This window comes from Natrix helvetica, assembly GCF_964273705.1.
Source record: "Natrix helvetica genome assembly, chromosome: 1".
In the NCBI taxonomy this organism is placed as follows: Eukaryota; Metazoa; Chordata; class Lepidosauria; order Squamata; family Natricidae; genus Natrix; species Natrix helvetica.
In genome coordinates, this window is record NC_138548.1 from 137,714,747 (window position 1) to 137,742,724 (window position 27,978).

General features: G+C 42.8%; 1 protein-coding gene and 1 long non-coding RNA gene across 8 annotated transcripts in view; one reads left to right on the forward strand and one right to left on the reverse strand.

Moving 5' to 3' along the window:
* LOC309382490 overlaps positions 1–27,978 on the reverse strand; it is a 273,086-nt gene that overhangs the window by 35,133 nt on the left and 209,975 nt on the right. The gene's annotated exons all lie outside the window — the stretch shown is intronic.
* Positions 27–27,823, forward strand: LOC309383140 (UPF0538 protein C2orf76 homolog). Of its 7 annotated transcripts, none has more exons than XM_081935331.1 (6): positions 27–123; positions 11,987–12,140; positions 17,462–17,512; positions 22,537–22,574; positions 24,140–24,221; positions 26,713–26,902. In XM_081935331.1, the coding sequence occupies exons 2-6, from the start codon at positions 12,008–12,010 to the stop codon at positions 26,802–26,804; spliced, it is 396 nt and encodes a 131-aa protein (XP_081791457.1). In that variant the 5' UTR covers positions 27–123; positions 11,987–12,007; the 3' UTR covers positions 26,805–26,902. The 7 variants fall into 7 exon arrangements, with proteins under 7 accessions (XP_081791457.1, XP_081791460.1, XP_081791458.1 ...); XM_081935334.1 differs by lacking the exon at positions 27–123 and adding an exon at positions 596–649 and having other exon boundaries at positions 26,713–26,903; XM_081935332.1 differs by lacking the exon at positions 27–123 and adding an exon at positions 10,109–10,281.

Genomic DNA, 27,978 nt, shown 5'->3' on the forward strand with positions numbered 1-27,978 from the left:
GACTCAGCACGTTATAAAGGTGCTTAGTGTTGAGCTGTTGTGCTTGAGAGTATTGTGGAAGCCCAGATCACAAGCTTACGGTAATTGTTAACACTGCATTGGGCCTTCAAGATTGGAAAAGAGGTGTGTATCCATGACTCACTCTCACACACACCATAGTAGAGAATATATATATAGTTCAGTGTTGAAATGTTGGGTTCTTGGCATTTGCTGAGCTGGGTTGTTCCCTTGCATATATTTTTTACCAGGTTTGGTAACATTATGTCTGAGGGGTGAATTTGCTGACTGATTTCATAGAGTTTGCCCTACCAATCAAACTTGGGGTGTGGTTCCTTCTTGATGGTTCCCTCATTAAAGTAATAAAATGTCTGTGAAAATAACCCAGCTTGGCAAACACCAAGAGTCCAATGTCTGGTCTTTTAAAAGATCCCCCTAACACATATAGAAGTTGAGGCAGGAACTTAGGAAGCATAGGTAGAACAAGGATGATTCAAAAAAGTAGTAATGTTCAATCTTGGCAACTCTTGAGATCTATGGACTTCGACTCCCAGCATTCCCCAGCCATTGTGGCTGGCTGGGGAATCGTGGGAGTTGAAGGGCACAGGTCTTAAAGTTGCCAAGGTTGGACACTCCTCCTGTAGAGTGAAAGGTAAGCAATCCCAACCCTCCTATTCCCAAGGTTCTCTGGGTTTTTAGATGCTCTGGCCCATTTTGTGGTGCTGTGCTTGGTGGATGCTGTTGTCGTAATTTATCTTCCAGAGAAATGCATTTATCTGGCACCTCCCCCATATCTTCAACATGTTAGGCAGGTAGGGAACCCACAATCTGAGTGTGTCTCTTTCAAGGGAGATTGATGAATTGTGTGCACCAAGTTATTGTCTTTGTGATCACACAGATTTTTCCATGGCATTCTGTCTCTAACCTGGTCCTTTAGCTCTTCTAAGAAGGCACTTATCACCACTGTTATTGAGTACACCTTGCACTGGTTGACTTCTTTCTTTATTAACCAAATTTACAGAGCTGCAACTTTGGGTGGCACATAAAAATAAATAAAATAGCTAATATAAAAAGATAAAAAATCTAAAAAGATTCCTACAGTAATTAACATAAAAAAGGAAAATAGTAACCATGGGCAGAGTGTGATGGAATGGGCAGCAGGAGAATGAGTGGAAAAGGAATTTTGGCAATCATATTGTGGCTGGATAGAATAGAATAACAGACTTGGAAAGGACCTTAGAGGTCTTCTAGTCCAACTCCCTGCTTAGGGCAGGAAACTATACCATTTTAGACAAATGGTTGTCCAATTCACAACTTCTGGAGGCAAGTTGCTCCACTGATTAATTGTTCTAACTGTCAGGAACTTTATTCTTAGGTCTAAGTTGCTTCTCTCCTTGATTAGTTTCCACCCATTGCTTCTTGTCCTACCCTCAGGTGCTTCGGAAAATAGCTTGAACTCCTCTTCTTTGTGGCAGCTCCTGAGACATGCTATCATGTCAACCCTAGTCCTTCTTTTAATTAAACTAGACATAGCTAAGGCAGCACGTTCCTGAGAGAGGCATAATATATGAGATTGCACAGTCCTGAACTCCACGGGGATAAGGAGGAAAGGATTTAGCGTAGCCACGCCCTAGTATTTCACAGGTTATATCTTTTAGGTTAGAAGATTATCTATTAGGTGTAAGCAAATAAAGAACTGGACTCGACTGGATTTCCTTGAGTCATCTTTGAACTTAGGCCAAAGGGGTGTTAAAAAAATCAAAACATTCTTCTTCCCATTCTTTCCATATTTCCCAGCATTAAAGGTCTCCCCAGAGAGGTAGGTTTTCATATAATGTGTTTAAAGTAGGATAATTTGAGCGAAGTCAGCCTTGAGCCTTGCGTAAAAGCTCTCAATTAATTTGTTTGATGAGCCATTGGTTTGCTTTTTTTTCTTTCAGGAATCTGCTCTTTTAAAGTTCAGCTTTTGCTTCCATGGAGTTATCACAGGGAGTACCACGGCTTGTACAATCCTTATCTTTGGAAGTAAAGATACATCATGGCATTTGAATGCAGTATCTTTTCCAAGGCCTTCCTGGCTGCTAAATGCTAAACTGCACTGCTAATCTGCAGTGTATTTCTTGACTGCTTTTCCCTTTACTACTGATGGATAATCTTAAGAGACAGAAGCTATCCACCACTTCTGTTCTGTAGGGAGAACGAGGCTGGCAGGAACTGAGGCAAGGCAGGTTGAAGCTAACACAACCTTTATTAACAGTATAACACGGCAAAATGTAAGGCGAACCTCGACCTGGCAAACAGCAGCATTTGACAGCTGACAGCCCTTTTTATACTAGAGCTGTCAGACGCTGAACCAATAGAATGTCTGCATTCTCCTGCCAGCTGGCTGCTCGCGCCTCAACCAATCAGGGGCCGGCAATGATAGTCAATGGCATCGTAGCCTCAAGGACTTAACACCCCTCTCCTCCCAGTTAGCACATGCGTAGTCAGGCAAATACACTGGCTGGCATCGGCTCCGCCCAGATCGCCGTAGTTCAGGGGCGGTGGCCAAAGGAGGATCCGCTGGTGGAGAATCCTGTGGAACATCAGGAGACTGTGCAACTGAGTCGGAGAGAAACTTGACCGCCGCAGGACTGACCGGATTCTCAGGTAAGCCTGGCGACAAGAACGCATCATTGGCGGGTGTTGCGTGCGGCTCTGTCTGCGCTGGAGCAGCCTCTGTCGATATTAGTTCCCCAGGGCAGGATTGGGCCTGCACTGGGTGTTGGTCTGCTGCGCTGGTGGCTCACCATCTGAGCTGGTTGATGTGTCAGCGCCACATTCGCCTGTCACTGAGCTGGACCTTATAAGAGTAGGATCCAGTTAGTTGCGTGATTTGTCCGGGAAGCCACCTTGGTTGGGCCCCATAGTTTTGGGCATAGACTGGGTCTCCCACATTAAAGGCCTCTGTGGGGTTGCCTGCAAGGGGGCTTTTCTCTGCTGCATAGCCAGGGTGTAGCCGGTCCAGGGTTGTCCGGAGCCGACGACCCATAAGCCGTTCTGCTGGACTTTGCTCGGTGATTGGGCTATGGTTCTATGCTGTGCCAGGAGATATTGGGACAGTTTGTCATGCCAATTCCTTAGCCCCAGGTGGCCCAATGCTTCCTTAGCCGACCAGACAGTTCGTTCTGCCAGGCCATTTCCGGTCGGGTGGAATGGGGCCGTCAGGGCATGTCGTATGCCATGCTGGCCTAAAAACATCTGGAAGGGTGCTGACGTGAACTGGGGCCCATTGTCAGTCACCACCATGTCTGGCAATCCATGGGTCGCGAATAGCCTCCCCAGCACCCTAATTACGGCCTCCGAAGTGGTGGATGGCATGAGTGCTAGCCCCACCCACTTCGAGTAGGCATCTACGAGGACCAAGAAGTTCTGCCCTAAGAACGGGCCAGCAAAATCCAAATGGACTCGTGCCCATGGAGCCTGGGGATGTCCCATTCCCTGATGGGCACAGAAGGGGGAGCTGTCTAGATTGCTGGCACTTCTGGCAGGTGGCTACCCAGTTTTCTATTTCCTGGTCAATCTTGGGTCGCCACACGTAGCTTCGGCCCAAAGCCTTCATGCACACAAGGTGAGCAGTGTGCAGGCAACTTAAAATTGGCAACTTAAGCTTTGGGGGAGCTACAACCCTATTGCCCCATAACAGGCACCTGTTAAGGACGGACAGCTCATGCTGCTGTATATAATAGGGGTGAAACTCAGGATCTACTGGCCCCTGTGACCACCTCCTGTGCACCCAGTCCAAAACTTGGGCCAATATGGGGTCTGTGGCAGAGTTCCTGGCAATATCCCGGGCGGATACTTGCATGGCCAACTCTTCAATTAAGAGGACCAAAATTGTAGGAGCAGGGTCCAAAACAGGGGCTGGCAGAGGGCAGCAACTGAGGGCATCAGCGTGTCCCAAGTTTTTTCCTGGCCTATATTGTAGCTGATAATTATATGCCACTAGAAAGACTGTCCCTCCGGACATTCTTGGGGACAGAATCTGAGGAGTCTGGTGATCCCCTGCCATAAGACCCAAGAGGGGTTTATGGTCGGTCACTAAGTGAAAAAAACGATCATAAACATAATCGGGAAACCGCTTTACCCCTGCTACAGCAGCTATGGCCTTCTTATCCAGCTGACTGTAATTTCTTTCAGCTGCTGAGAGCATGCGCGAATAATAGGCAATTGGGGCTTCTGAGCCATTAGGTAGGATGTGACTCAGAATGGCCCCAATGCCATATGGCGATGCATCGCATGCCAAAGTTAATGGGAGGCGATCACTGTATTGCACTAATAAAGATTTGGATGTAAGGACATCCTTAACTGCCCTAAAGGCTTGGGCTTCCTTAGGCCCCCAATGCCAGGGCGTCTTGGAGTCCAGGAGCCTATGAAGAGGCTCTGCCAAAGACGCCTTATGGGGTAAAAAAAATGGAGTAAAAATTAAGCAGCCCCAGAAAGGCTTGCAGTTCAGCCTTAGAGGAGGGCGTGGAGACTTTCTTAATTGCCTCTACCTTGGACGGAGTAGGGTGGATGCCTTTGGAATCAACTATATACCCCAAAAATTCTATACTGGGGACCCCTATCCTACACTTTTCTTGTTTGAGCTTCAGCCCCACTTGGCGGAAACTCTTAATTTATCGACGAGCTCAGCTTGCTCCAAAGCAGATATAAGCATATCATCGAAATAGGGTACCACCCCTGGCAGCCCTTGGAGCATCCGCTCCATTAAGCTCTAGAAAATACCCGGGGCTACACTGACCCCAAATTGCAAGCGTTTACATTTGAAAGCTCCCCGGTGCGTTACGATGGTTTGAGCCATGGCAGTGGCTTCATCCACTGGAAGCTGCTGGTATGCTTGTGCCAAGTATAACTTGGCAGAAATGTTTCCCTGGCCCAAGGAATGGAGCAAATGTTGAACCACTGGCACTGGGTATGGGTTGGCTTGCAACCCTTTATTAACGGTGCATTTAAAATCCCCGCAAATTCTAATACTACCATCCTGCTTAATAGGTATTACTATGGGGGTCTCCCAGGGGGAGTGGTCTACTGCTTCGAGCACTCCTTGTGCTCTTAATTTATCTAGCTCTAAATCTACTTTGGGCCGAAGAGCAAAAGGCACTCTCCGGGTTTTAGACGTATTGGTGCCACCTGGGGGTGCAAGTTAAAAGAAATTTATTTATTTATTTATTTATTTATTTATTTATTTATTATTAGCGTTTATATACCGCCCCCTCTCCCAAAAGGGACTCGGGGCGGTGTACAGTCCGTATTAAAATACAATAGATTAAAACGTAGAAATATAAATACATAGATAAGAGGAGGGTAAAATATGCCAAACTGTACAGCTAATAAATAAATCAATACAAAAGTTTAAAATATCAAGTTAAATTTAAAACAATATCCCTCTAAAAACCAGTAAGAATGTGTATGCCAGGAGGTTAAAATTATGCCAAACCAGCCAGTCGGAACAGGTGTGTCTTCAGTTTCTGTCGGAAGGAGCGGAGGTCAGTAGTGGTTCTAATATCGGGGGGGAGGTCATTCCAGAGGGTTGGGCCCATCACAGAGAAGGCCCTACTCCTCGGTGTCGCCCGTTGGCATTGCCTCGTGGACGGCACCAGGAGAAGGGCCTCCCTGTGAGAGCGAATTGGCCGCAGGGATGTATGTGGGAGGATGCGATCCCGCAGGTAACTAGGCCCTATGCCATGGAGCGCTTTAAAGATGGTGACCTGAGATGGCAAAGTAGTCTTCACGGTGTTTGGGAAGTCTTTTTATGAATTGTCTAGACAAGGCATGCTCCGGAGGTGGGTCAGCGATTGGCATGGCCGCTCTGCAGACCTTGGCTAAATGTCCTTTCCTGTCACACCGACGGCATATTGTGGCTTTGAACCTGCAGATTGACCTTGCATGGTTCCCGCCACAACTCAGGCAACCCGCCTGAGGTAAAAAATCAGCCTGAGTTCGTTTTTTCCTGGTGGCCAGTTTGAGGTGGCTAATCTCTTCTTCCTCATCTGAGAAGTCTTCTTTGTCATCTTCTTCGTGGTGGACAGCATGGCCCCTGCTGGCATGGGTGGCCGGTGGCAGAAATCTCTGAATTTCTGCGGTGGATTTGTCTGACATTTCATATGCCGTGGCTTCATCCACAGCTGCCTGAAGGCTCAGCCAGCAAGCGTCGCTGAAGTCTGAGGTCTTTGATACCACAGACCAGCTGTTCTAAAAGGGCATCATCCAGCACAGGAAAGTCACAGTGCAGGGCCGCTGTTCTGAGGGAAGCCATGTAATCGCTCACAGATTCCCCTTCTCTCTGGGTCCTCTGACTAAACGCATAACGTCTGGCTGTGCGCGAGGGAGTTGGAGAGTAATGATTTTTAAGTTTCTCCAAAAGAGTCTCCCAAGGCATTGAATGGACAGATTGAGGGGCTGCTAAAGCCCTGGCTGTTCCAAACATCTCGTGGCCACATGCTCTGAGAAAATATGCTCTTTTATGGCCACTGGACAAACCGGTGAAGTGGTTTGCCTCCAGGAAGCACTCGAACCGCTCGAGGTAGGCATCCCATGTTTCAGTGGCCAGACCGAATGCCATGAATGCCGGTAGTTTAGCCATCCTTAGAAGGACGGAACTTGAGGAATTAGCCTTGGAGCGACTTCTCATCACCTGTGACTTGAGGCAGCTCTTATTAGTGACTTCGCTTTTCCTTTACCTCAGTCCTGATCCCATCCTCATCACCAGTGTTCTGCAGGGAGAACGAGGCAGACAGGAACTGAGGCAAGGCAGGTTGAAGCTAACACAACCTTTATTAACAGTATAACACGGCAAAATGTAAGGCAAACCTCGACCCGGCAAACAACAACATTTGACAGCTGACAGCTCTTTTTATACTAGAGCTGTCAGACGCTGAACCAATAGAATGGCTGCATTCTCCCGCCAGCTGGCTGCTCGCGTCTCAACCAATCAGGGGCTGGCAATGATAGTCAATGGCATCGTAGCCTCGAGGACTTAATTCAGTATATTTACTGTCATTTCTAAGGCTGGTTGTTCTAAGGCTAGTTTAGCCTTTTTTGTATTTTATAATTTTAGTCTCCCCTTTTCACTGTGCGGCTTGAATTTTATTACTACAGTTTGCAGATCCTTTGCATTTTTGGCTGGGGCTGTAGTGTCATCAGCATAACATAGGCTATTGATGTTTCTTTCTCAAGTTTTAAAATCATGTTAATCTTTATGTAATCCAGTTTCCCTAACTCAGCAGATAGATTGAATAAATAAGGGGAAAGTGCTTTCTTCCACTCCTTTGCCAATCTAGAGCCAGTCTGTTTCATCATGTTCTGTCAATATTGAAGCTTTCTGACCTATATATAAATTTCTTTTTTTTTATTGAAAACGTTTTATACAAACAAATTTTCCTCCTTTTTACCCTCCCGCCGTATAATGTAATTCACATACTAATACTGTACCCCCTCCCCTCCCCCCATCTTAAAATAGATTTCACATTCAAATATTGTGCCCCCTCACCTCCCAACAATCATACTATAAGTTTCTCTTAAAGTAACAATAGCCCAATAACCCCATCATCTAAATTAATTAAACATATATAAATCATAATATAGGTTTCTCTTAAAATAGCAATATCTCATTAATCCCATCTTCTAAATTTATTATGCATATATATTTCCCACCTATATATAAATTTCTCATGAGGATAGTGAGGTGTTCTGAGAGTCTGCCCTTCCCCTTTTAATCCATTCTATAACTTGATGTGATTGACACAATCCAAGGCCTTTGTATAATCAACTAGTTGATAACCTGGCATTGTCCAGGTATTTACAGTATTTATAGGGGGAAAATGTCCAGACCAAATATAATTTCTAATGTTGGATTTTCCACCTTACCAGAGGGAGTCCCCTTGTGGAGTACTATGCACTCTACAGTAGAAGCCATTTTATGGCAGTACAGTAGAAGCCATTTTAAGGCACAACAGGCTGTATCTTAACAGAACACACACCCTGAAAGATGTTAGGGGTGTTGTACCCTCACAGCATTTGTTTCCAGAGAGTAAGTCATCTGTGTACCAAGTTTGGTTGAAATTGCTCAAGGTGTTATGCTGGAACACACACACACACACACACACACACACTGCCATTTTTATATAGAATCAGTGAAGCACATGACTGGTTTTTTTTGCCTTTCTCAATTATCTAGCATGCATTGACATGTCTTGTATTCGTCAGCTTCTTCGAAAGTCAGCTTGAACATATAGCATCTCTTTTTCAATGTAGAGTTCTAATCTGCATTGGATGATCCTAAGTATTATTTTGTTAGCATGTGAAATGAAGGACCTAGAAAGTGTCTCTAGAGAATTTTGTATCAAGAAAGAGTATGTAGGGGTAGTTTAGAACTGGAAAATTCTGGACAAAATAGGTCACAGCATTGATTTGCTATCAGAAACTCCTATTGCCCGGTGATTTCAAGTGATAGAAAACTCACTGAAAACTAAATTTGCTGTGATAAATACAATATCAGAGCATACTCAAAATATTAGAGTTAATTTAAAACAGTGTATGTAAGAACAGTAGACTGCCAGATTAATGTAGATTTCTAGCTAAATGCTTAATCTGTAGAGATTAGCAGAGTCTTTGAATCAAAAGGACTTTATGTCCCTAAATCTTCCTAGTTCGATCTGCACCATAGGTTCTTCTTTGATTCCTAAGATTATGCATTTTTAAACGCACTTTGGGTCGTGGTTTGCCCACACTTCCAATGAAGGCTGCCTAAGGACGTTTTCATGAAGATGAAAATGTTATTCACTTCGTTGCTCTGTTTTCAGGAATTCTCCTGCATTCGTCCTGTTCATCCTCTGGAAAGCAGCCTATATGTTGCAACTAGGAACCCGAAGTCTAATTGCGAAATAATTGAGGTTAACTCTTTGATATGTCACTCGGCATCCACCCAAGTCAATCCGCAGTGGAGGAGGATTATAGGACCCCATGTGGCCAAATCAGAAAATGCCGTGGAAATGATGACACGGATGCATGACTTTAGAACTCAAGCGATTTTTAACAAAGAGAAAGTTTTTGTCTTCATATAGGTTGCAACTTCTTTGTGTATAATGATGCGGATAGACAAGTGGGAAAAAAAATCTAGTGTTTTATAAAACTGTGGCCGTCCCACACAAGACAGCCGTCTTTTCTCTTCTGGTCCAGGTCTGATTTCTAATCAAACAAGGGGATCACAAAACTTAAGAACCTTGAGGTTGGAGAGGCTGCAAAATGGACAAAGGGCGCAATGGTGTAAGGACGATATTTTATTTTTATTTGAGAATTCTAGGCTTTGCTTTCACATCTGACTATATTACTGCCGTGCTTTGCATAATTGTTGGAAAATGCTCTTTCTGCTGCATCCTTATTTTATTATTAGATTTTTATACCGCCTTTATTACTTTGTAAGTAACTCGAGATGGCAAACATACCTAATATTGCTTCCTCCTGGTTTTCCACACAACAATCCTGCGAGGTGGGTTGTGTTGAGAGAGAGTAGTGATTGCCTCAAAGTCACCCAGCCAGTTTTGCAAATCAAACGGGAGAATAAGCGTTTCGCGAGGGGAAGAATCCTACCCCAATCACGTGGTGAGAAAGTGGCATTATTTGGAAGTAAGACATACTTTGATTTAATTAGGCACCTCAGGCTATTTTCGTTGTTCACAGAAGTCTCGAAGTGTATCGCAATATAGTCGGGCATAGATACCAAGCGCGTAATATTCTCCCTGGAAGTTTTAGAATGATCAGCGAAAAAAATTTCATTGAAGAAAGGGAGAGAAAGGACAGCGGCACCTTTCACTGCAAGGCAAAGGCAGTGAAAACGCGAAAAGGGAATTCTAAGCTTTGTCATTGGGTGGAAGGCAAAAAAGTAAGAGGAACAGCCAATCGCTGGTGAGAGGGGCGGAGAATTGTTAGCAAAAAGGGAAAGGGAATTCTAGGCTTTGTCAATTGAGTGGAAGGCAAGAGGGGGAGGAGCAGCCAATCGCCGGTGAGAGGGGCGGAGAGTAGTCGCAGAAAGGGAATTCTAAGCTTTGTCATTGGGTGGAAGGCAAAAAAGTAAGAGGAACAGCCAATCGCTGGTGAGAGGAGCGGAGAATAATAGAAGACGAGTCTTCTTTCTCCACCAGGAAATGACAGGCGAGGAAGCCTTCTAGCCACGTGATTCGAAGGCAGGGGCGGGATTCATTTGACTGACTTCTCGGGGGCGAAGCTGCGAGGCGAAGCGAGGAAGTGAGGCTCTCTTGAGGAAACGATAGGATTCTTAGCGAAGCTGTCCCGGGGAGTGGCAGGTGATTTCGGAGGTAGAACAGTAACATACATGGCGATGAAGTTGAAAGTGATGGGGACAGGGGTGCCTGCCTTTCCCACGTTAGCACGTGGGAAAGACGGTGCGCGCAACTGGGTGGGCATTTTTGAGTAGAGCCCATTGGAATTGGGTGGCTAACAAAAAATAAATGAAAATAGTATTCTTTTTCTAAGGTTTTTATTTTTTATTTTTCTACAAACATATCATGGTGTGAAGAGTGTGGAACCAGAGTTACATTTTAGTACAAATAAAACAATACTCTTCATACTTAACACAATTAACAATCTTATAAACTTTTAGTAGTAATGCACATATTTTGTTGAATTATAATCTTTCCTTAATTATTCCATATTTCAGTATAAGATTTTAATGCCAATCTCCATATTCTCGATATTACTCCTTTTACTACAGATAAAATACCAGTAATCATATTTGTTATGTTTAACAGACTTATATAATACTAATAGTAATACACAGATTTATATTGAATTAAAATCTTCCCTTGTTACCCTTTCTGATTTTTAGTTATGCCACTGTTATATTTTTTAAAAATCCCCTTTCTAATCACTTTTTAAAACAAATAAAACAATGTTCATCTTGGTTATATTTCACACGTTATATAATTATAATAATAATACACATGTTTTGTTGAATTATGATTTTTCCTTACTATCTTGTTCAATAACTCTGGCTCCACACTGTTCACACAATGATATGTTTGTAGAAAAATAAAAAAATAAAACTTAAAAGAAAATAGTATTTTCTTCTACTAGTAAAATAAGTCAATTAAACTCTGCTCCATATACTTGTAATGCTGTTATTACAGTGGTGAGCTCGCGGGAGACTTATGTCATGCATGCATACACACACACACTCACACGCGTGTACACCAAAATGCATGTGCAAATAGGAACTTGTAGTTTGTATTTTAATTAGATTGCCCTTCCTGTTCTGTGATTGATTCACGTGACGCTTGATATATTATGACCTCCAATCTTGAAAGGTCTTTTTTTGTAATGGTTGGATTACTGTTGCACTGGATTACTAGAGGTACCAGATGTGGCCTGAAGGAATCTGGACCATCACTAGGTCTCAGAAAATAATGGCTCAAAATGGAAGGGCATCTCTCTTGCCCCCTACTGGTCATTTGGACGTTTGCAGACCAGATCAGGTAACCCTAGGATTCTGTCCCAAGGTGGATGAAATCTGTTTTCTTATATACGTGAATTTCCTTTATCATATGAAATATGATACAAAGTTTGGGATCTGCTGAAAAGATTATTAATTTTTAAAAAACAATTAAAGGGGCAGAGGAGGAAATGATAAGGGAAAGTAGTGGACAGTGAGAGGAAGAATATGAAGGTAGAATAGGTCAGTATCTACTAAGTAATTTTCTATTAACATCACTGTTTTAGGGCTACTTTTCTTCATGCAGCTTTTAATGCTTCTTTTCAAAATAGTATTCAAATGTTTCTAAATTTCTGAAATAAGGATTATTGTAAATGAATGCAATAATTATGTACCTTCTAAAAATCTCTTTGCGCCTCCTAGTTGATCTCTTATTTTCCAAAGAAGATCAGCTCTTTCAAAGGCAATAATTAAATGTTTTGTTTTGTTTTTGCCTTCCAGGTAATTTGCGGTTAATTGCACATGTCATCCGAAAGTGTGATAGTTACCGTTCGTCTTATTCGCTCTTTTGAGCATCGTAATTTCAGGCCCGTTTTGTACCGCAATGTTAACCTGGACCAGACTGTAAAAGAATTTATTGCGCTTGTGAAGAAGGGTAAGGAGCTGTGAAAGTTGACTTTGCTGGTCAGTGCATTGAAAGTCTAATTGGCAGAACAGAGGGGAGGGGGAGGAAGAAAGGGAATTTGCTGACCGCTCTCTGGCAGAAGAATTGGAGCATGCACATTTTTGCCTGCAAAATGCTTTTTTTTAGGCAAGCTGGAGGAAAAAAAAAACCCAAAACCAGTGGTGGGATTCAGCCAGTTCGTACCACTTTGGGAGAACTAGTTGTTAGGTTTCTGAGCAGTTTGGTGAACTGGTTGTTTGAAGAAATCATTAGGGCAGAGAACCAGTTGTTAAATTATTTGAATCCCACCACTGGCCAGAATTAGAGTGCTGCAGCCAGCCAGCCAGGACATCAGTCATGTATGTTTTGGGTGGGCCAGTTGTCTGATTGGATTATATATTATCTCCTTTGTTCCTATAGTGTTTCTGTTGGACCATGATTTGGAAAAGTCAAACTCAGTAACATTTTATTTCTATCAGAATATATGCTTTCTAAGGGATAATCAACCTACCAGGCAACTTTTTTTTTTTACAGTATCATATCTTAAAAGAGATTGTGAGAGCCAGTTTAATTAAGACACCAGGCGAGAAACAGAGGGATGGTGAGTTCTGGTCTTCTTTTAGGGATGAAGTTAACTGACTTTGGGCCAGTCACTCTTTCTCCGCCTTAGAAAAATGCAATGGCAAACGACTTCTGGTAAACTTTGCCAAGAAAACTGCAGGTAAACAGTCTAGGCAGTCACCAGGAGTCAACACTGACTTAAAGATTGCAAACAAATACAGTGGGGCAAAAAAGTATTTAGTCAACCACCAATTGTGCAAGTTCTCCCACTTAAAAAGATGAGAGAGGCCTGTAATTGGCATCATAGGTAGACCTCAACTGTGAGAGACAAAATGTAAAAAAAAAGACCAAACAATCACATTGGCTGATTTGGAAATAATTTATTTGCAAATTATGCTGGAAAATAAGTATTTGGTCAGTATCAAAAGTTCATCTCAATATTTCGTTATATATCCTTTGTTGGCAATGACAGAGGTCAAACGTTTTCTGTAAGTCTTCACAAGGTTGGCACACACTGTTGCTGGTATGTTGGCCCATTCCTCCATGCAGATCTCCTCTAAAGCAGTGATGTTTTGGGGCTGTCGCTGGGCAACACGGACTTTCAACTCCCTCCAAAGGTTTTCTATGGGGTTGAGATCTGGAGACTGGCTAGGCCACTCCAGGACCTTCTTACGAAGCCACTCCTTCATTGCCCGGGCAGTATGTTTGGAATCATTGTCATGTTAAAAGACCCAGCCACGTTTCATCTTCAATGCCCTTGCTGATGGAAGGAGGTTTGCACTCAAAATCTCACAATACATGGCCCCATTCATTCTGTCCTGTACACGGATCAGTCGTCCTAGTCCCTTTGCAGAAAAACAGCCCCAAAGCATGATGTTGCCACCCCCAGTGCTTCACAGTAGGTATGGTGTTCTTTGGATGCAACTCAGCATTCTCTATCCTCCAAACACGACGAGTTGTGTTTCTACCAAACAGTTCTATTTTGGTTTCATCTGACCATATGACATTCTCCCAATCCTCTTCTGGATCATTCAAATGCTCTCTAGCAAACTTCAGATGGGCCCGGACATGGACTGACTTAAGCAGGGGGACACGTCTGGCACTGCAGGATCTGAGTCCCTGGCGGCGTAGTGTGTTACTGATGGTAGCCTTTGTTACGTTGGTCCCAGCTCTCTGCAGGTCATTCACTAGGTCCCCCCGTGTGATCCTGGGATTTTTGCTCACCGTTCTTGGGATCATTTTGAGCCCACGGGGTGAGATCTTGCGTGGAGCCCCAGATCAAGGGAGATTATCAGTGGTCTTGTATGTCTTCCATTTTCTAATTATTGCTCCCACAATTGATTTGTTCACACCAAGCTGCTTGCCTATTGCAGGTTCAGTCTTCCCAGCCTGGTGCAGGTCTACAATTTTGTTTCTGGTGTCCTTTGACAGCTCTTTGGTCTTCACCATAGTGGAGTTTGGAGTGTGACTGTTTGAGGTTGTGGACAGGTGTCTTTTATACTGATGACAAGTTCGAACGGGTGCCATTGATACAGGTAATGAGTGCAGGACAGAGGAGCCTCCTAAAGAAGAAGGTACAGGTCTGTGAGAGCCAGAAATCTTGCTTGTTTGTAGGTGACCAAATACTTATTTTCCACCATAATTTGCAAATAAATTATTTCCAAATCAGCCAATGTGATTGTTTGGTCTTTTTTTTTACATTTTGTCTCTCACAGTTGAGGTCTACCTATGATGCCAATTACAGGCCTCTCTCATCTTTTTAAGTGGGAGAACTTGCACAATTGGTGGTTGACTAAATACTTTTTTGCCCCACTGTAAGTCATGGCAGATTCTGAATTATAACATTTCAGTCTATATGATTGTTACAATCCATTGTATGGATTGCACAATGTTTTCAGGTAGTCCTTGTTTAATAATTTATTTATTTATTTATTAGCGTTTATATACCGCCCCCTCTCCCGAAAGGGACTCGGGGCGGTGTACAGTCCGTATCAAAATACAACAGATTAAAACATAGAAATAACTACATAAATACATGTATGAGAGGAGGATAAAATATACCAAACTGTACAGCTAAATAAATAAATCGATACAAAAGTTTAAAATATCAGGTTAAATTTAAAACACTATCCCTCTAAAAACCAGTAAGAATGTGTATGCCAGGAGGTAGACGTTATAAATTATGCCAAACCAGCCAGTCGGAACAGGTGTGTCTTCAGTTTCTGTCGGAAGGAGCGGAGGTCAGTAGTGGTTCTAATGTCGGGGGGGAGGTCATTCCAGAGGGTTGGGCCCATCACAGAGAAGGCCCTACTCCTCGGTGTCGCCCGTTGGCATTGCCTCGTGGACGGCACCAGGAGAAGGCCCTCCCTGTGAGAGCGGATTGGCCGCAGGGATGTATGTGGGAGGATGCGATCCCGCAGGTAACTAGGCCCTATGCCATGGAGCGCTTTAAAGATGGTGATCAGAACCTTGAAACGCACCCGAAAGACCACAGGCAGCCAGTGCAGCTCGCGCAGGAGAGGTGTTACGTGGGAGTACCGAGTACTCCCCATGACTACCCGCGCGGCTGCGTTCTGCAGTCTTCGGGCGCATCCCAAGGGAAGCCCCATGTAGAGAGCGTTACAGTAGTCCAGGCGAGACGTCACCAGTGCATGAGTGACTGTGCGTAGGGCATCACGGTCCAGAAGGGGGCGCAATTGGCGCACCAGGCGAACCTGGTGGAACGCCCCCCTTGCCACGGCTGCCACATGATCATCCATTGACAGCCGGCCGTCTAGGAGGACGCCCAAATTGCGCACCCGTTCCACAGGGGGCAATTGTTCGCCCCCTATGGCCAGTGATGGAATCAGCTGGCTGAACCGAGGTGCCGGTAGCCACAGCCACTCAGTCTTGGAGGGGTTGAGTTTGAGTCTGTTGTCCCCCATCCAGACCCCGACGGCTTCCAAACACCGGGACATCACTTCGACAGCCTCGTTGGGGTGGCTTGGGGTTTAGATGTACAACTGAGTATCATCAGCGTACAGATGGTACTCAACCCCAAAACCACGGATGATCTCACCCAGCGGCTTCACATATGCATTGAACAAAAGGGGCGAGAGGACCGACCCCTGCGGCACCCCACAAGAGAGTGGCCTCGGGGTTGACCTCTGCCCCCCAGTCAACACATATTGCATCCGGCCGGAGAGGTAGGAGCCGAACCACCATAAAACGGTGCCTCCGACTCCCATCCCCTCCAGCCGGCGCAGTAGGATACCATGGTCGATGGTATCAAAAGCCGCTGAGAGGTCTAATAGGACCAGGATAGAGGAGCAACCTCTATCTCTGGCCCTCCAGAGATCATCCACCAACGCGACCAAGGCTGTCTCGGTGCTGTGCCCGGGTCGGAAGCCGGACTGGCGTGGGTCTAGATATACGGATTCGTCGAGGTGACGTGGAAATTGCTGCGCCACCGCATTCTCAACAACCTTCGCTAAAAAGGGGAGGTTGGAGACTGGACGATAATTAGCTAGCTCCGTTGGGTCAAGTGAAGGCCTCTTGAGCAGGGGCCTCACCACCGCCTCTTTCAAGGCAGTCGGTAAGGAATGAGAGCCAACCTACTCCCTTCTTGCACTGATGATGCTATCTAGTTGAGTAATAAAATGCCTGCAACAAAACAACCAAGCTCAGAGGGCACCAAGGACCCCACAGTGTTAATTGGAATCAGAAATTCCATGGTTAAATGACATGGGCATAAGTTGAAAAATAATACGACTGCACCACTTAGCAATGGCAGTCCTGGTTGCTGTTGTAAAGAAAGGATTAGGCGGGATATTGGCTTGCAACCTCCTGCTGACTTCCTTATTGACTTTGCTTATTGGAAACCAGCAGGAAAGAAGGGCACAATTAGAATATATTGTATATCTTTTAGTTGTTACAGAAGAGGAAATATAAGAAAAAAAATGGTCTGTGTGTGTGTGTGCGTGCATTTTTTCCTTTTGTTTGTATTTAGATGTATAAGGACTGTTTGTATTTTTTGTGTTTAAAATAAAAAAAGTATTAAAAAAAGAAGAAGAAACGAGCAGGAAAGGTTTCCAAATTTGCAACTATGTGATTCCAAGATCCTGTGACAAGGGTTGGTTGTAGCTACCGCTCATTCAGCACCGTTGTAAGTTCAAACAGTCATTGAATGAGCGGTTGTTACTTGAGAACTATCTCTTTTGGGTGTAAAAGTGAAAAAACAATAAACCCACCAAACCTGAAAATGGCAAAAACCTTTCATGCTATTGCCATAAAAATTCTGCGGAATACTCATGTCAACAGATGTCAAGACATCAAACATGTCTTTATTAAAATATGACGATCCTTATCGACCTGATACCAATCTCATGATACTTACATAGACACAGCTATCCAGTTTTCTTGACATGGGAGTGTTTTGTCATGTCTTCTTGGGCGATGCTTTCTCTAGCCGATATTTCTGGTGAGTTCCCATCTGAGTATTAACGAGTTCTGATCCTGTTTAACCTTTCAAGATCAGTGGTACTGCCACCTATTGGTCTCTTTGGGAGAAGATCTCATTGTTACCTACCATGTGTATACGTCTTTTGTGAGTTCCATTGGATTTGGTGGAGTTTGACTGGTATTGAAAAGCAGCTTATTTTTCTCTTGGTCTAAGACACGGGTGTCAAGGTGGTCCAGGTGCTTATGTACATTACTAAATTGCTAAATGTAAGGGAACACAATGTTGATTTTTATTTTTGCTCCCCCTCTAGATATCACATCGAGGGCAGAACTTTTGCCACCTTTCCGAAAATATACGTATGGTAATTTCCTTTCCTTATTTTTGAAACCACCTTTAAAATATTAACACTAATTCTGCTTTGAATAAAGTAAGGTGCAATCCATGAAAGCATGGACATCAATTTGGCTTGGTTTTCTAATTTATTCAAACTTTCTTTGAAGATTTAACTCATAAAAGTCAGGGTTGAAGATCAGGGAATTAACATAGTAAGGTGGGGATCAGTGGTGCCAGATGTAGTGTACATTTAATTTTGTGTCCCAAACAATGATCTGAACTGCAGAAATGTGTATGCTGCGTGGGACCTTGTGCTTGGGAAGAGGTGATTGAAATCAATTATTTCTGAAGACAACTTCATTTCCCCCCCCCCCTTTTCTCCCTTTTAATTTGCCTCTGGTTTTAAAACCCCAAATCAATAAATAAAGGCTTGCAATCTTATTGACTTAGTAATGTTCATGTTGGTCAATGTTACCAGTCTTTAATGCATGTATTCCTGTGAGTAAAGCTATTGAAGGAAGAATTTCCATTTGCTTCCTCTTGAGTAAACAGCATAACTGAATTGGCTTTTCTCTGGAGCTGATGGTAGTTGCATTGGTGATGTGGGTTTAAAAATTTCCTGGTAGGAACCAGAGAAACCTGCTCCATCACTGGACAAGGTTGGTGGGTTATTAATGATGTCATCTACATTTTCGGTCTGCACCGATACGATGGCAGCACTAATCATTTCTTTCAATCAAATTTTGTATTTTAATTTCCTGCTCATCCATGCTTCAGTTTTCTTAACAAACTTTGCAGATTGCATCACTGTATTTGTAAATCAGTCTTGCCTTTCATCTCTTTATTTGTGTTGATGCTTGTGACAATTAAGATCAAGAAAACAATGTTCTCTAGTATGATACCTGTAGAGAGGATAAAGTAGAGAAATGTCAGAAATAATGTCTCATGACAGAGGACCCAAGTCATTATAAGACAGGTCATCAGAATATCTCCAGGTGTTGGGGAATGGAGACCACGTTTTACTCAAAAATATCCCTGGCAGTGCATCAAATGTTTGAATTATGACCAAATCATTACTAAGATGTACCACTAGGCCAACTGCAGGTGTTGGGTTGTTTATACCTGTATTGCTGGAGACAAGAGGCCCCTGATTCCGAACCTATCATAGACTTAAAGACATAAAGAAAGGTATTATACCACTGCCAACTGATTCAGAGGTACACCTGCTGTTGTTCTGGAGGTCCAGACGAGTTGAAGGGATGTAGTTTGGCATGGTCTTTTCTTTGAATGTTTAATTATCTTTCCAAAAATTGTGAGTGCTCCACACTGGAGGTTTTTTAAGAAGTGATGGGACAACCATTTGCCTGTCTAACCTTTGTCTAACCTTTTTGGTGCCAAGTGCCCAAAGCGTGCATGTGCATGTGTGCACACACAACCCCAAAATACAAGGCGAGGAGCTCCTGTGCATGCATCCTTCCCCACACATGCGACCCACCACCGTGCATGCTGTATGTGCATGCCCCTCGCGCATGCAACTCGCCCCCCCACCCATTTTTGGCATCCAGGTTGGTGCAAGCCTTCCAAGCCCAAAACAGGGTGCGGGGGGGGGGGACACACACACAACCTCCAAAATGCAATGCGGGCGCCCCCCACGCATGTGCAGCAGAAACCTGAAGACCAGCTGTCCATTGGGAGGTGTGCATGCATGCGCAATGGAGCTGGGATGGGGCGATGGCTGGCATGCCCGCAGAGAGGGCTCTGTGTGCCACCTGTGACACGTGTGCCATAGGTTCGCCATCATAGGTATAGGGTTTCCTGCTTAAGTAGGGGTTGGACTAGAAGACCTCCAAGGTTTCTTCTAATTCTGTTATTCGGTTAATAACATTCTTGCTTGCACTGAATTCTATGACTTGTTAGCTGCCATCTTCCCACTGGTGCTAGCAAGACCAGGAAAACACATTCCCGACAAAATGTTTCCTATCCACATTTTTAAAAATGGAAAAAAAAATTCCCAGCCAACAAAATGAAATTTAAGGTGGAGAAAAGCAAGATTTTTGCACCTATGCAGGTAAAACCAAAGGTACAAATACCAGATTAGGTGAAACCTGGCTCAAAAACAGTAACTATGAGAGGGACCTTGGAGTGCTAAATGGACGATCACTTCAATATGAGCCAGCAGTGTGCTGCAGCAGTTAAAAAAGTGAAGACACCCTTGGTTGTATAAACAGAGGCATAGAACCAAAATCATGTGAAGGATTAGTGCCACTTTAAAAAAACCTTTAGTAAGGCCACACCTGGAATGCAGCATCCAGTTTTGGTAACCACGTTACCAAAAAAGAGGTTGAGATTTTGGAAAAAAGTGCAGAGAAGGATAACTGGGACACAGGTGTCAAACCTTATTGCGTCACACGACGTATCGTGACACATTGCAAGGTTTTTTGCCTTTGGGGAGCTGGGGTGGCCATGGCCTGCACATGACACATCTGGCCCACAGGCCGCCGTTTGACATTCCTGAACTAGGATGATTAAAGGCCTGGAGACAAAAACATAGGAAGAAGAGTTGCAGGATTTGGATATGGCTAGTCTAGAAAAAAGAAAGACCAGGGGTGACATGACAGCTGTATTTCAGTATTTGAGGGGCTGCCACAAAGAAGAGGGGGGTCAATTTATTTTCCAGAGCACCAGAAGGCAAGACACGAAGCAATGGATGGGAACTAATTAAGAAGAGAAACAACCTGGAATTAAGGAGAAACTTCCTAACTTCCTAACAATTAACCAGTGGAACAGCTTGCCTTCAGAAGCTGTGGATGCTTCATCACTGGAGGTTTTTAAGAAGAGACTGGACAGTCACTTGTCTCAAATTGTATAGGATCTCCTGCTTGTGCAGGGGGTTGGACTAGAGGACCTCCAAGATCCCTTCCAGCTGTACTCAGATTGATTGATTGAAAAATATCAGGCATTGCAATTCCATTGTGCCGAGAACTTTTCCTTCTGGAATTGTATCTTGGCATTCAACTTCCACATATTCATTATCAGAGTTGTCCTTGGGGTATGGTTTTTATAATATGATGATCCCAAAATGCTTTCTGGACTTGACTTACATGCTGAAATGCCATTCATGACCCACAATCCTTTGAACTCAGTTTCTTCCATGCTTCTGCATTTCAATAGCCAGCAACTAATTGTGAGGTCAAGAAGGGGGAATCAAGTAGGAGCTGGAAGCAATAAATAAGAATTATGCGCTGAAAGAATTTACATAGTAAGTAAGGCGCAAATGAGAGCACAGACAAACAAACAGGATTTTGGAAGACAAAGTAATATTTAAATCAAAACGAATCAGTAAATTAAAAGATAAATTAATGAATTGTAATAGTCCAAGTATGCCAATTATACAATTATGGGATGGTTTGAAACAACTAAATGTTTTGCTGTATATCTGTTAACATTCACTTATTGCCAGGTTTTTCAGTAAATAAATTTGCATGTTATAATGTAATGGACCATGCTAAAGTAAAAAAGAATGCACTAGCTGGCAAATGTTTAAATATAAATCAAATAATGCACATCCCTTTGGACCAGTAAAAAATTATACAGTATACCTAGACGTTTTATGAATGTCTGTTATATAGTATTTAATTAATTCGGTGAACATAGTGCTAAAATATATGAATGTTAAAATTCTCCCAGGAAAATTGCATCACGGTTTTGCAGATATTTTTTTTAAAAAGCAAAATATACTAAACTGACTTAGAATTTGTGTTTTCCAAAAATAATAAGAATTGACAATATTGTATAACCAGCCTGTTGAGATTAAGAGACAGTAGATGGCAGAGTTCCATAGTAAAGCCCTTGCATGGTACACTGAGAGTAAAGTTTGAATAGGAATTAGTATGTTTTCAAGTTTTCGTTATTTGTTTTTATTTGTTGTTATTAATTCATTTTTATTAAACAAATTGGGTGTTAGTATTAAAAAAATAAAAGGTGTCTTTTAATAGATGCTAGTTTCTGCCACATTATGATAATGACTTGAAATCACAAGATATTGATTAATATAGTTGATACATTTTGGTTCCATTGTTTTCTTATTCCATTGAATACTTCTATCTTAAAATGATGCAGAGGGGATGGAAAGTAGAGGAGAGCCCCTTGAGGATTTGATTCACTTTCTCTTTGTGGTGAAAACAGTGTAATTTTTCCCCCATTTGGAAACATTAAACACATCTGGTATTTACAAAGATAACCAAAAGTGATGCAGAGTTAAGATCTTCCCTGATGGGTTGGTGTCGAGGGAATAAATTTCTCTTCCTGTTAAATCTACTCTAATCCTAACAACCTATTCTCTAAACTAAAATATATTTGTGTGGTTTCTCTTTTAACCATATTACAATGAAACAAGAATAAGAAAACCGAACATTGAAATTCACATTGGAGCCTGAATTTGACTAATCTAAAGATATGCTGGTTGTTGCCGATTTGTGTCTTTGAATGATCTTAACAATGTTGTTCTGTGCGTTTAGTCTATTTCAGGTATATTTATATATGTAATTTGAAAACATGTTAAGAGAGAGGCCGTAGTTGATAATATTTTTAAGGCTGGCAACAAATTAATAGTTAAAACCCATGCAAGGGTGTATTTATACCAATTGTATTGATTTAATTTGTTTATAGTGCTTTTATGCTGCAATGAAACAGACAGATATAAGTGGTTTATACTTTTATAATTTAAATTTAAACACTTTTGAAATAAATTCTAAAGCCAATGTTCAAATTAATCATAATGAAATAAATAATGACTGACTGCAAACTTTCCATATTCTTACTTGGGGTCCATTGATAACCCTAACCCTTCTTTTTTTAATGGGTTTAAATTTATCCCTAGTGGCATCACTACGGGAAAAAGTGGTTTTATATTTCAAACTGCGATACCTGTCTAATTCTAGCAAAATGAATAAAAGTAATACTTTGCAGAATGAATGAAGCATGCACAAAATCAGAGAAGTGTCCATGTGTGTTTAAGATCAAACCTGTCTCAAAGTAAATAATCTCTTTCAGACACAATGAAGATTATCCATCAAGCGCATGGTTCTAAGGTGCGTTTATCATTGCTTCCTTATTTGCCTCTGATGATGATGTTATCCATTCTGTCATGTCTGACTGTTGGTGATGCTGTAGGCCAGCTCTCTCCACATCTCCCAATCTTGATTGCTTCTTTGAATTTTTCTATGGTGTGGCTGGTGTCAGTTTTTTGGTGTCAACCCATTGTGTTCTTTGAAAGCCCGGTTTCCTTTATTTCTGTTGTGGCCTGTCGGCCACCGGCCCCTCCAGCAGCCAAATTAGATGAGGAGGCATGGGAGTTGAGATCAGCATCAAGGCAACCTGAGAGTTCCGAGGGGGAAGAGGGAGTGGATCTCTCAGAGAGAGTGGTGGGAGGGAGGGAGAGAGGGGGGGAGGGAGGGAGAGAGATAGAGATAGATAGATAGATAGATAGATAGATAGATAGATAGATAGATAGAGAGAGAGAGAGATATGAAGAAGAGGAGGAACAGCTGGGTCCAATGCCTGATGCGCAGATGTGCAGAGGCAGAGGAGAGGAGAGCAATGGAAATCTGTGGGCTGATCCTTGGGATGGAAGTGCCACCGTTGCTAGCAAAAACCCCACCCTAGCTCTGGGGATAAAAAGCAGGGTGTGGAGATGAATAGATGTGGCAGACAACTATTCATCTTCCTGCCTGACCGATTTGTTAGCCTGTTGTGAGGGAGAGACTTTTTGCTGGTGCTGCTGGTGCTCCTAATAAAGGAATTGTTGATTGATTTCAGAGGGTTTGTCATGTTTGGGGAGCTGGGTCAGAACAATTTCCCTCTAAATCAGGGATGGGGAACTTTTGTGGCCTAGCAGGATCCAGTTGAGCTGCTGATGGACTCGGATAGCGAGGAACCATATGAGTCTGCCCTGGATGATGTGGAGGACCCTGTACAGGGTTCAGACTCCGAGCAGGTACCAGAGAGGCTAGTTGGCCACCAGGAGGTGCCTGAGGCATGGAGCAGTGGGGAGGATCAAAGGCAGTTTGTCCCTGGTGCTAGATTGAGAAGGGCTGAGAAACGGAAGCAGCAACTCCATAGGCAGACTCACAGAAGATGATTAAGCACAGGTGGTGGTGGATTGGCCCCTCCCAAGAGAGATTATAGGTAAGGCATTGGGAGGGAACATTTGCAGGAAACAACTGTTCGAATTAGTAGTTAAGAAAATCTATCTGTGTATTCTAGCCGTGTCTGTTTGTTTGGACTATCTGCGTTGCTTCATTTTGAATTATCTGGGTTGCTCCATTGAACGTGAGTTGTCTGGGCCCTCAGCCAAAGGATTCGTTATCTCAGTAATTAAACAGTGGCAAACAGCCAAGCCTGTGTCCTGGTTTATTCACAGGCGTGGAGGGGAGGATCAGAACAGGGAACTATGACCCTTTTATTGACCTGTGGACTTCAACTCCCAGAATTCCTGAGCATGGCTGGCTCAGGAATTCTGGGAGTTGAACTCCACACATCATAAAGGGCCCTTAGTTCCCCACCTCTGCTCTAGATCATTCTAATGTTTTTCCCACCCTTGATCTTAGAAAATGTTGACTCTCTCATTCCGCCCTTTCTCTCCCCATATTTCTAGACCAATGAACTTGTTCTGAATTTGGAGGATGATGACAAACTCATCTTGGTGGAAGACAGCACATTGAAAGCAGCTGGAGTAGGTAGGTTGCTCGTTTGAATTGACGGAAGATGTAGTCCATTGTGCTGGCCTTTATTCTGAGAACAGCTGACGGTATTTGGATAGCCAGCTGAAAAGCAAACACTATTTCTGGTGTGCTCGGTGCACAAACTGGTAATTATTTAGGAGCGGGAGAAGAGGCTGGCATAATGTACATTCAAATCATTGGGCTTGAGGGCACCCTTCCTCTCCCTACAGAATGTTAACGAAGGCATTGCTTTAAAAAAAGAAAAGAAAAGAAGGTATGCCTAGAACTCTGTGGAGAGTAATTTTAAATGATTGACAGTTTGGTTATTAGAACTACATCTGCTCCATCTTTTCAGTAACATTTAAATGGAGGTTTGGTTGGAAATTTAAGAAGGGGACCAGCGAGGAGACATGACAGAGGCATTTGTTTAATAAAGCACAGCGGTGAAATTACTCCCAATGTTTGAAGCGGAGTGCCCTTGGGGTATGTTCCGCAGTAAGAAATGTAGAGAAAGAGGATTGTGTAGGCCAAACCAGGTGGCTGCAGGGTGCCAGTTAAATATTGATTTGGCATTGCAGGTAATCCTTGTTCAGTGACTGTCTTTATTTATTAAATTTGTTTGCTGCCCATCTTGCCACAAGGTAATTCTGGGCATCTTACAGCATTAAAATGAAACCATGTAAATCTATATATATAAAAATAGCTGTGTGTGTCTGTGTATGTTCCAGCATAACTCAAGCAATTTCAACCAAGCTGGATACACAGATTACTTACCCTCTGTAAACAAATACTGTGGGGGTAAGACACCCCTAAACACCCCTCAGGGTGTGTGTTCTGTTAAGAGCCTGTTGTGCCTTAAAATGGCTTCTACTGTACAGTGCTGTGGAAATGGTAATGGTTTTACAGTACTCCACAAGGGGGCTCCCTCTGGTAAGGGGCAAAAAATCCAACATTATAAATTGTGGCGACGTTCATGGAAAGGAGGGTTGGGATAAATAAATACCTAGGCAGCGCTGGGTTATCAGCCTAGTATATAAATAAAAGAGCCAACCAGAGTTGCCATGCAGTAAGATGGGTGGCTAATAAATTTTACAAAGAAAATGACATTACAATTACAATAAAATACAAGTTATAACTAAAGATGGGGAGGAGGAGAGGAGAAGAATACATGGGGGGAGGCATTCATAAAAGTATTCCATAAAAGAATCAGTGATGGATCTGATCCAGGAGGACCTGAGAAAAATGCAACTTTTGATGGCTGATGAGAGGACAGGAAAAGTGGAGTGTTATCCGGTCATTGGACAGGCTGTCTTTTCTGGTGTTTGTTCGGTGGGAACTTTTCTTTCAACATTTAAGTCTCCGAGGAAGGTGGTTATGAAACTCTCTAAAAGTACAAAAAACTATCTGAACAATTAAATTGACAACAGAAGAGAATATTCAAATAAGATAATTTTGAAATGATTTGACCTTCGCTCTCAAGGTTGACTCAGCCTTCCCTCCGAGGTAGGTAAAACAAGGACCTAAATTGTTAGGGGCAATATTCTGACTCTGTAAACTGCTTAGAAAGGGCTGTAACGCACTGTGAAGCAGTATCTAAGTCTTAAGGGCTGTTGCTATCCGTAGAGTTAGTTTGTAGGCAAAAAGGAAACACAACTTACTTATATTTAGTACACGTTCATTTTCATCTATTATTTGAGGTTTATATGCCTAACGATGCTTAATTCATCTCACTTGAATAACAATAACCAGGACTGTAACCTAAAGAATAATTATAATGTATTAAAATAAGAATTCACAATAATCATTAGAAAAAGGAAGCAAATTTCTTCATTTGAAGAAATTTTAGAATAAGTGTGCAAATCTGAAGCTTGCTCCTCATGGTGTCAAGGGTCTACAAACCCAGATGTGACCTCCTCAACAGGTCCTCTCATTGGAGAAAAACACATTGTGACAATAGAGCAACTTTTTAGGAGCAATTATGATCTGATAAGCAACAGGGCGCAATTCAGAGGTGGTATTCACTTACCTTCCTTACCGGTTCGCAAATGTGAGCGCACGCATATGCCCATCCATGCATGCGCCCCTCTGTGCATGCGCTCAGCCTCCCGCGCATGCGCTTTGGCTTGAAAATGTGGGCAGGCCCACCCGCGATTTCCACTACCAGTTCAGGCGAACCTGTCCGAACCAGCAGAATCCCACCTGTGGTGCAGTTCACCCAAAAGTTTTATACAAAGTGTCTGCCTTCACTTTTGATTCCTCCAGGACCCTCTTTTCTCTTTCTGCAGATTTCCTAGTCGATATTCAGGCATAGCTCTCCCCGCTCCTTGCTCCTTTCTTCATGACACAGGCAGACTTCATTAACTTAACGGTTTAATTTTAAAAAGCGAGTGCCGAACTTGGTCGCTTCGCACTTCAAAAGGCTCCCAACGTCTTCTAATTGTGATGACTTTCCATCAGCGATGTGTCTGCTCTGAATTAGTAATGTTGCTGAGACTTACTGTTTTAGAAGAAGTCCTTGACCTGCTGGTGGGAAGAACTGTGCCTGCTCTGAACCTCTGTGGTTCCTTGAGCTCTGCCAGATCCCCTGTGAATAATTAGAGGCATTTGAAGGTATTGCTGGAGAAGCCAATTTGTGTCTTTCACTTTGCATATTGTTGAAGCCTCATGAATTAATCATTGGCAGGAGGGGGGGGGGGGAAATTAGCTGCTTCAGTCTCGCATTTGATGGGTCATGAGGGAGAATGTAAAGTGACCTGTAAAATATTCTACTGATCCGCTAAGTATTAAATTATTACTGCTACAGGTTAATTTCAGGGGGATCCTGCCTCCCTTCTCACTAAATAGAACAAGGAACTTTAAAATATGGGTTTAGCTATTTCTTATATTTTGAAATGAGAATACAATGAAAGAGAAGGAGTGGGGCTTTCAGCTTGCAGAGTCCTGCCTCAATGTCTTTGTTTTGAATGTTGTGTTTAAGCAAGGGTGCTTCCATGTCCCTTCTACCAAGCCTACTACAGTATGTCTTCTTGCCATTGGGATCAGTTGTAAAAAGATGTTGAATCCACAACAGCCTTAAGTGACAGCTTAATTATTACTATATTTTTTTCCCATGATGGGAAAATTCTGGTCTTTCTCAAGTAGGTGAAATAGGTGTGTTTTCTTCATTTCAGCGAATGAAACAGAAGTTGCATTTTTCTGCATGGACGATTACAGAAAATACAAGACCAATCCCGTTGCTACCTGGTGAAGATCAAGAAAATTGAGGGGGGAAAATCTGCACTGTTAATGAGACAGTTTATCCTGAAATCCTAAACATTTATGTTAACAAGCATTGAGACTCTTATTTACAGCAATGCAAGACCCATTGAAGAGTGGGGTGGGAGAGGGGTGGGGGGGACTACAAACAATGACATTGCTTTCTGACAAGGCTAATTTCTCTTCCTGAAATGTGTGAATTTTTTTTTTATAATAATAAACATACGCTGATACCTTTTTTGCATGGCTTGCAAATAGGAATTTGTATGTAGATTGACAGAGTCATTTATGTCAAAATGAAGATGTATCAGCTTCAGAAAAGAACCATGCATTAAAAAAAACCATCCGGTAATCTTACCACACTGCCGCTTTTTAAAAAAAGAGTCCTTTGCATTTCTTCCCTTGTCTCTCCACAGCGTTTTCTTCAAGATTGTGAGGAATGATGAGAAATGCCTTATTTCGTTTGGCAGATCCATGCTTTATGCTGGGCTTGTTTCAGGGTTTATGCTGCTTTTAA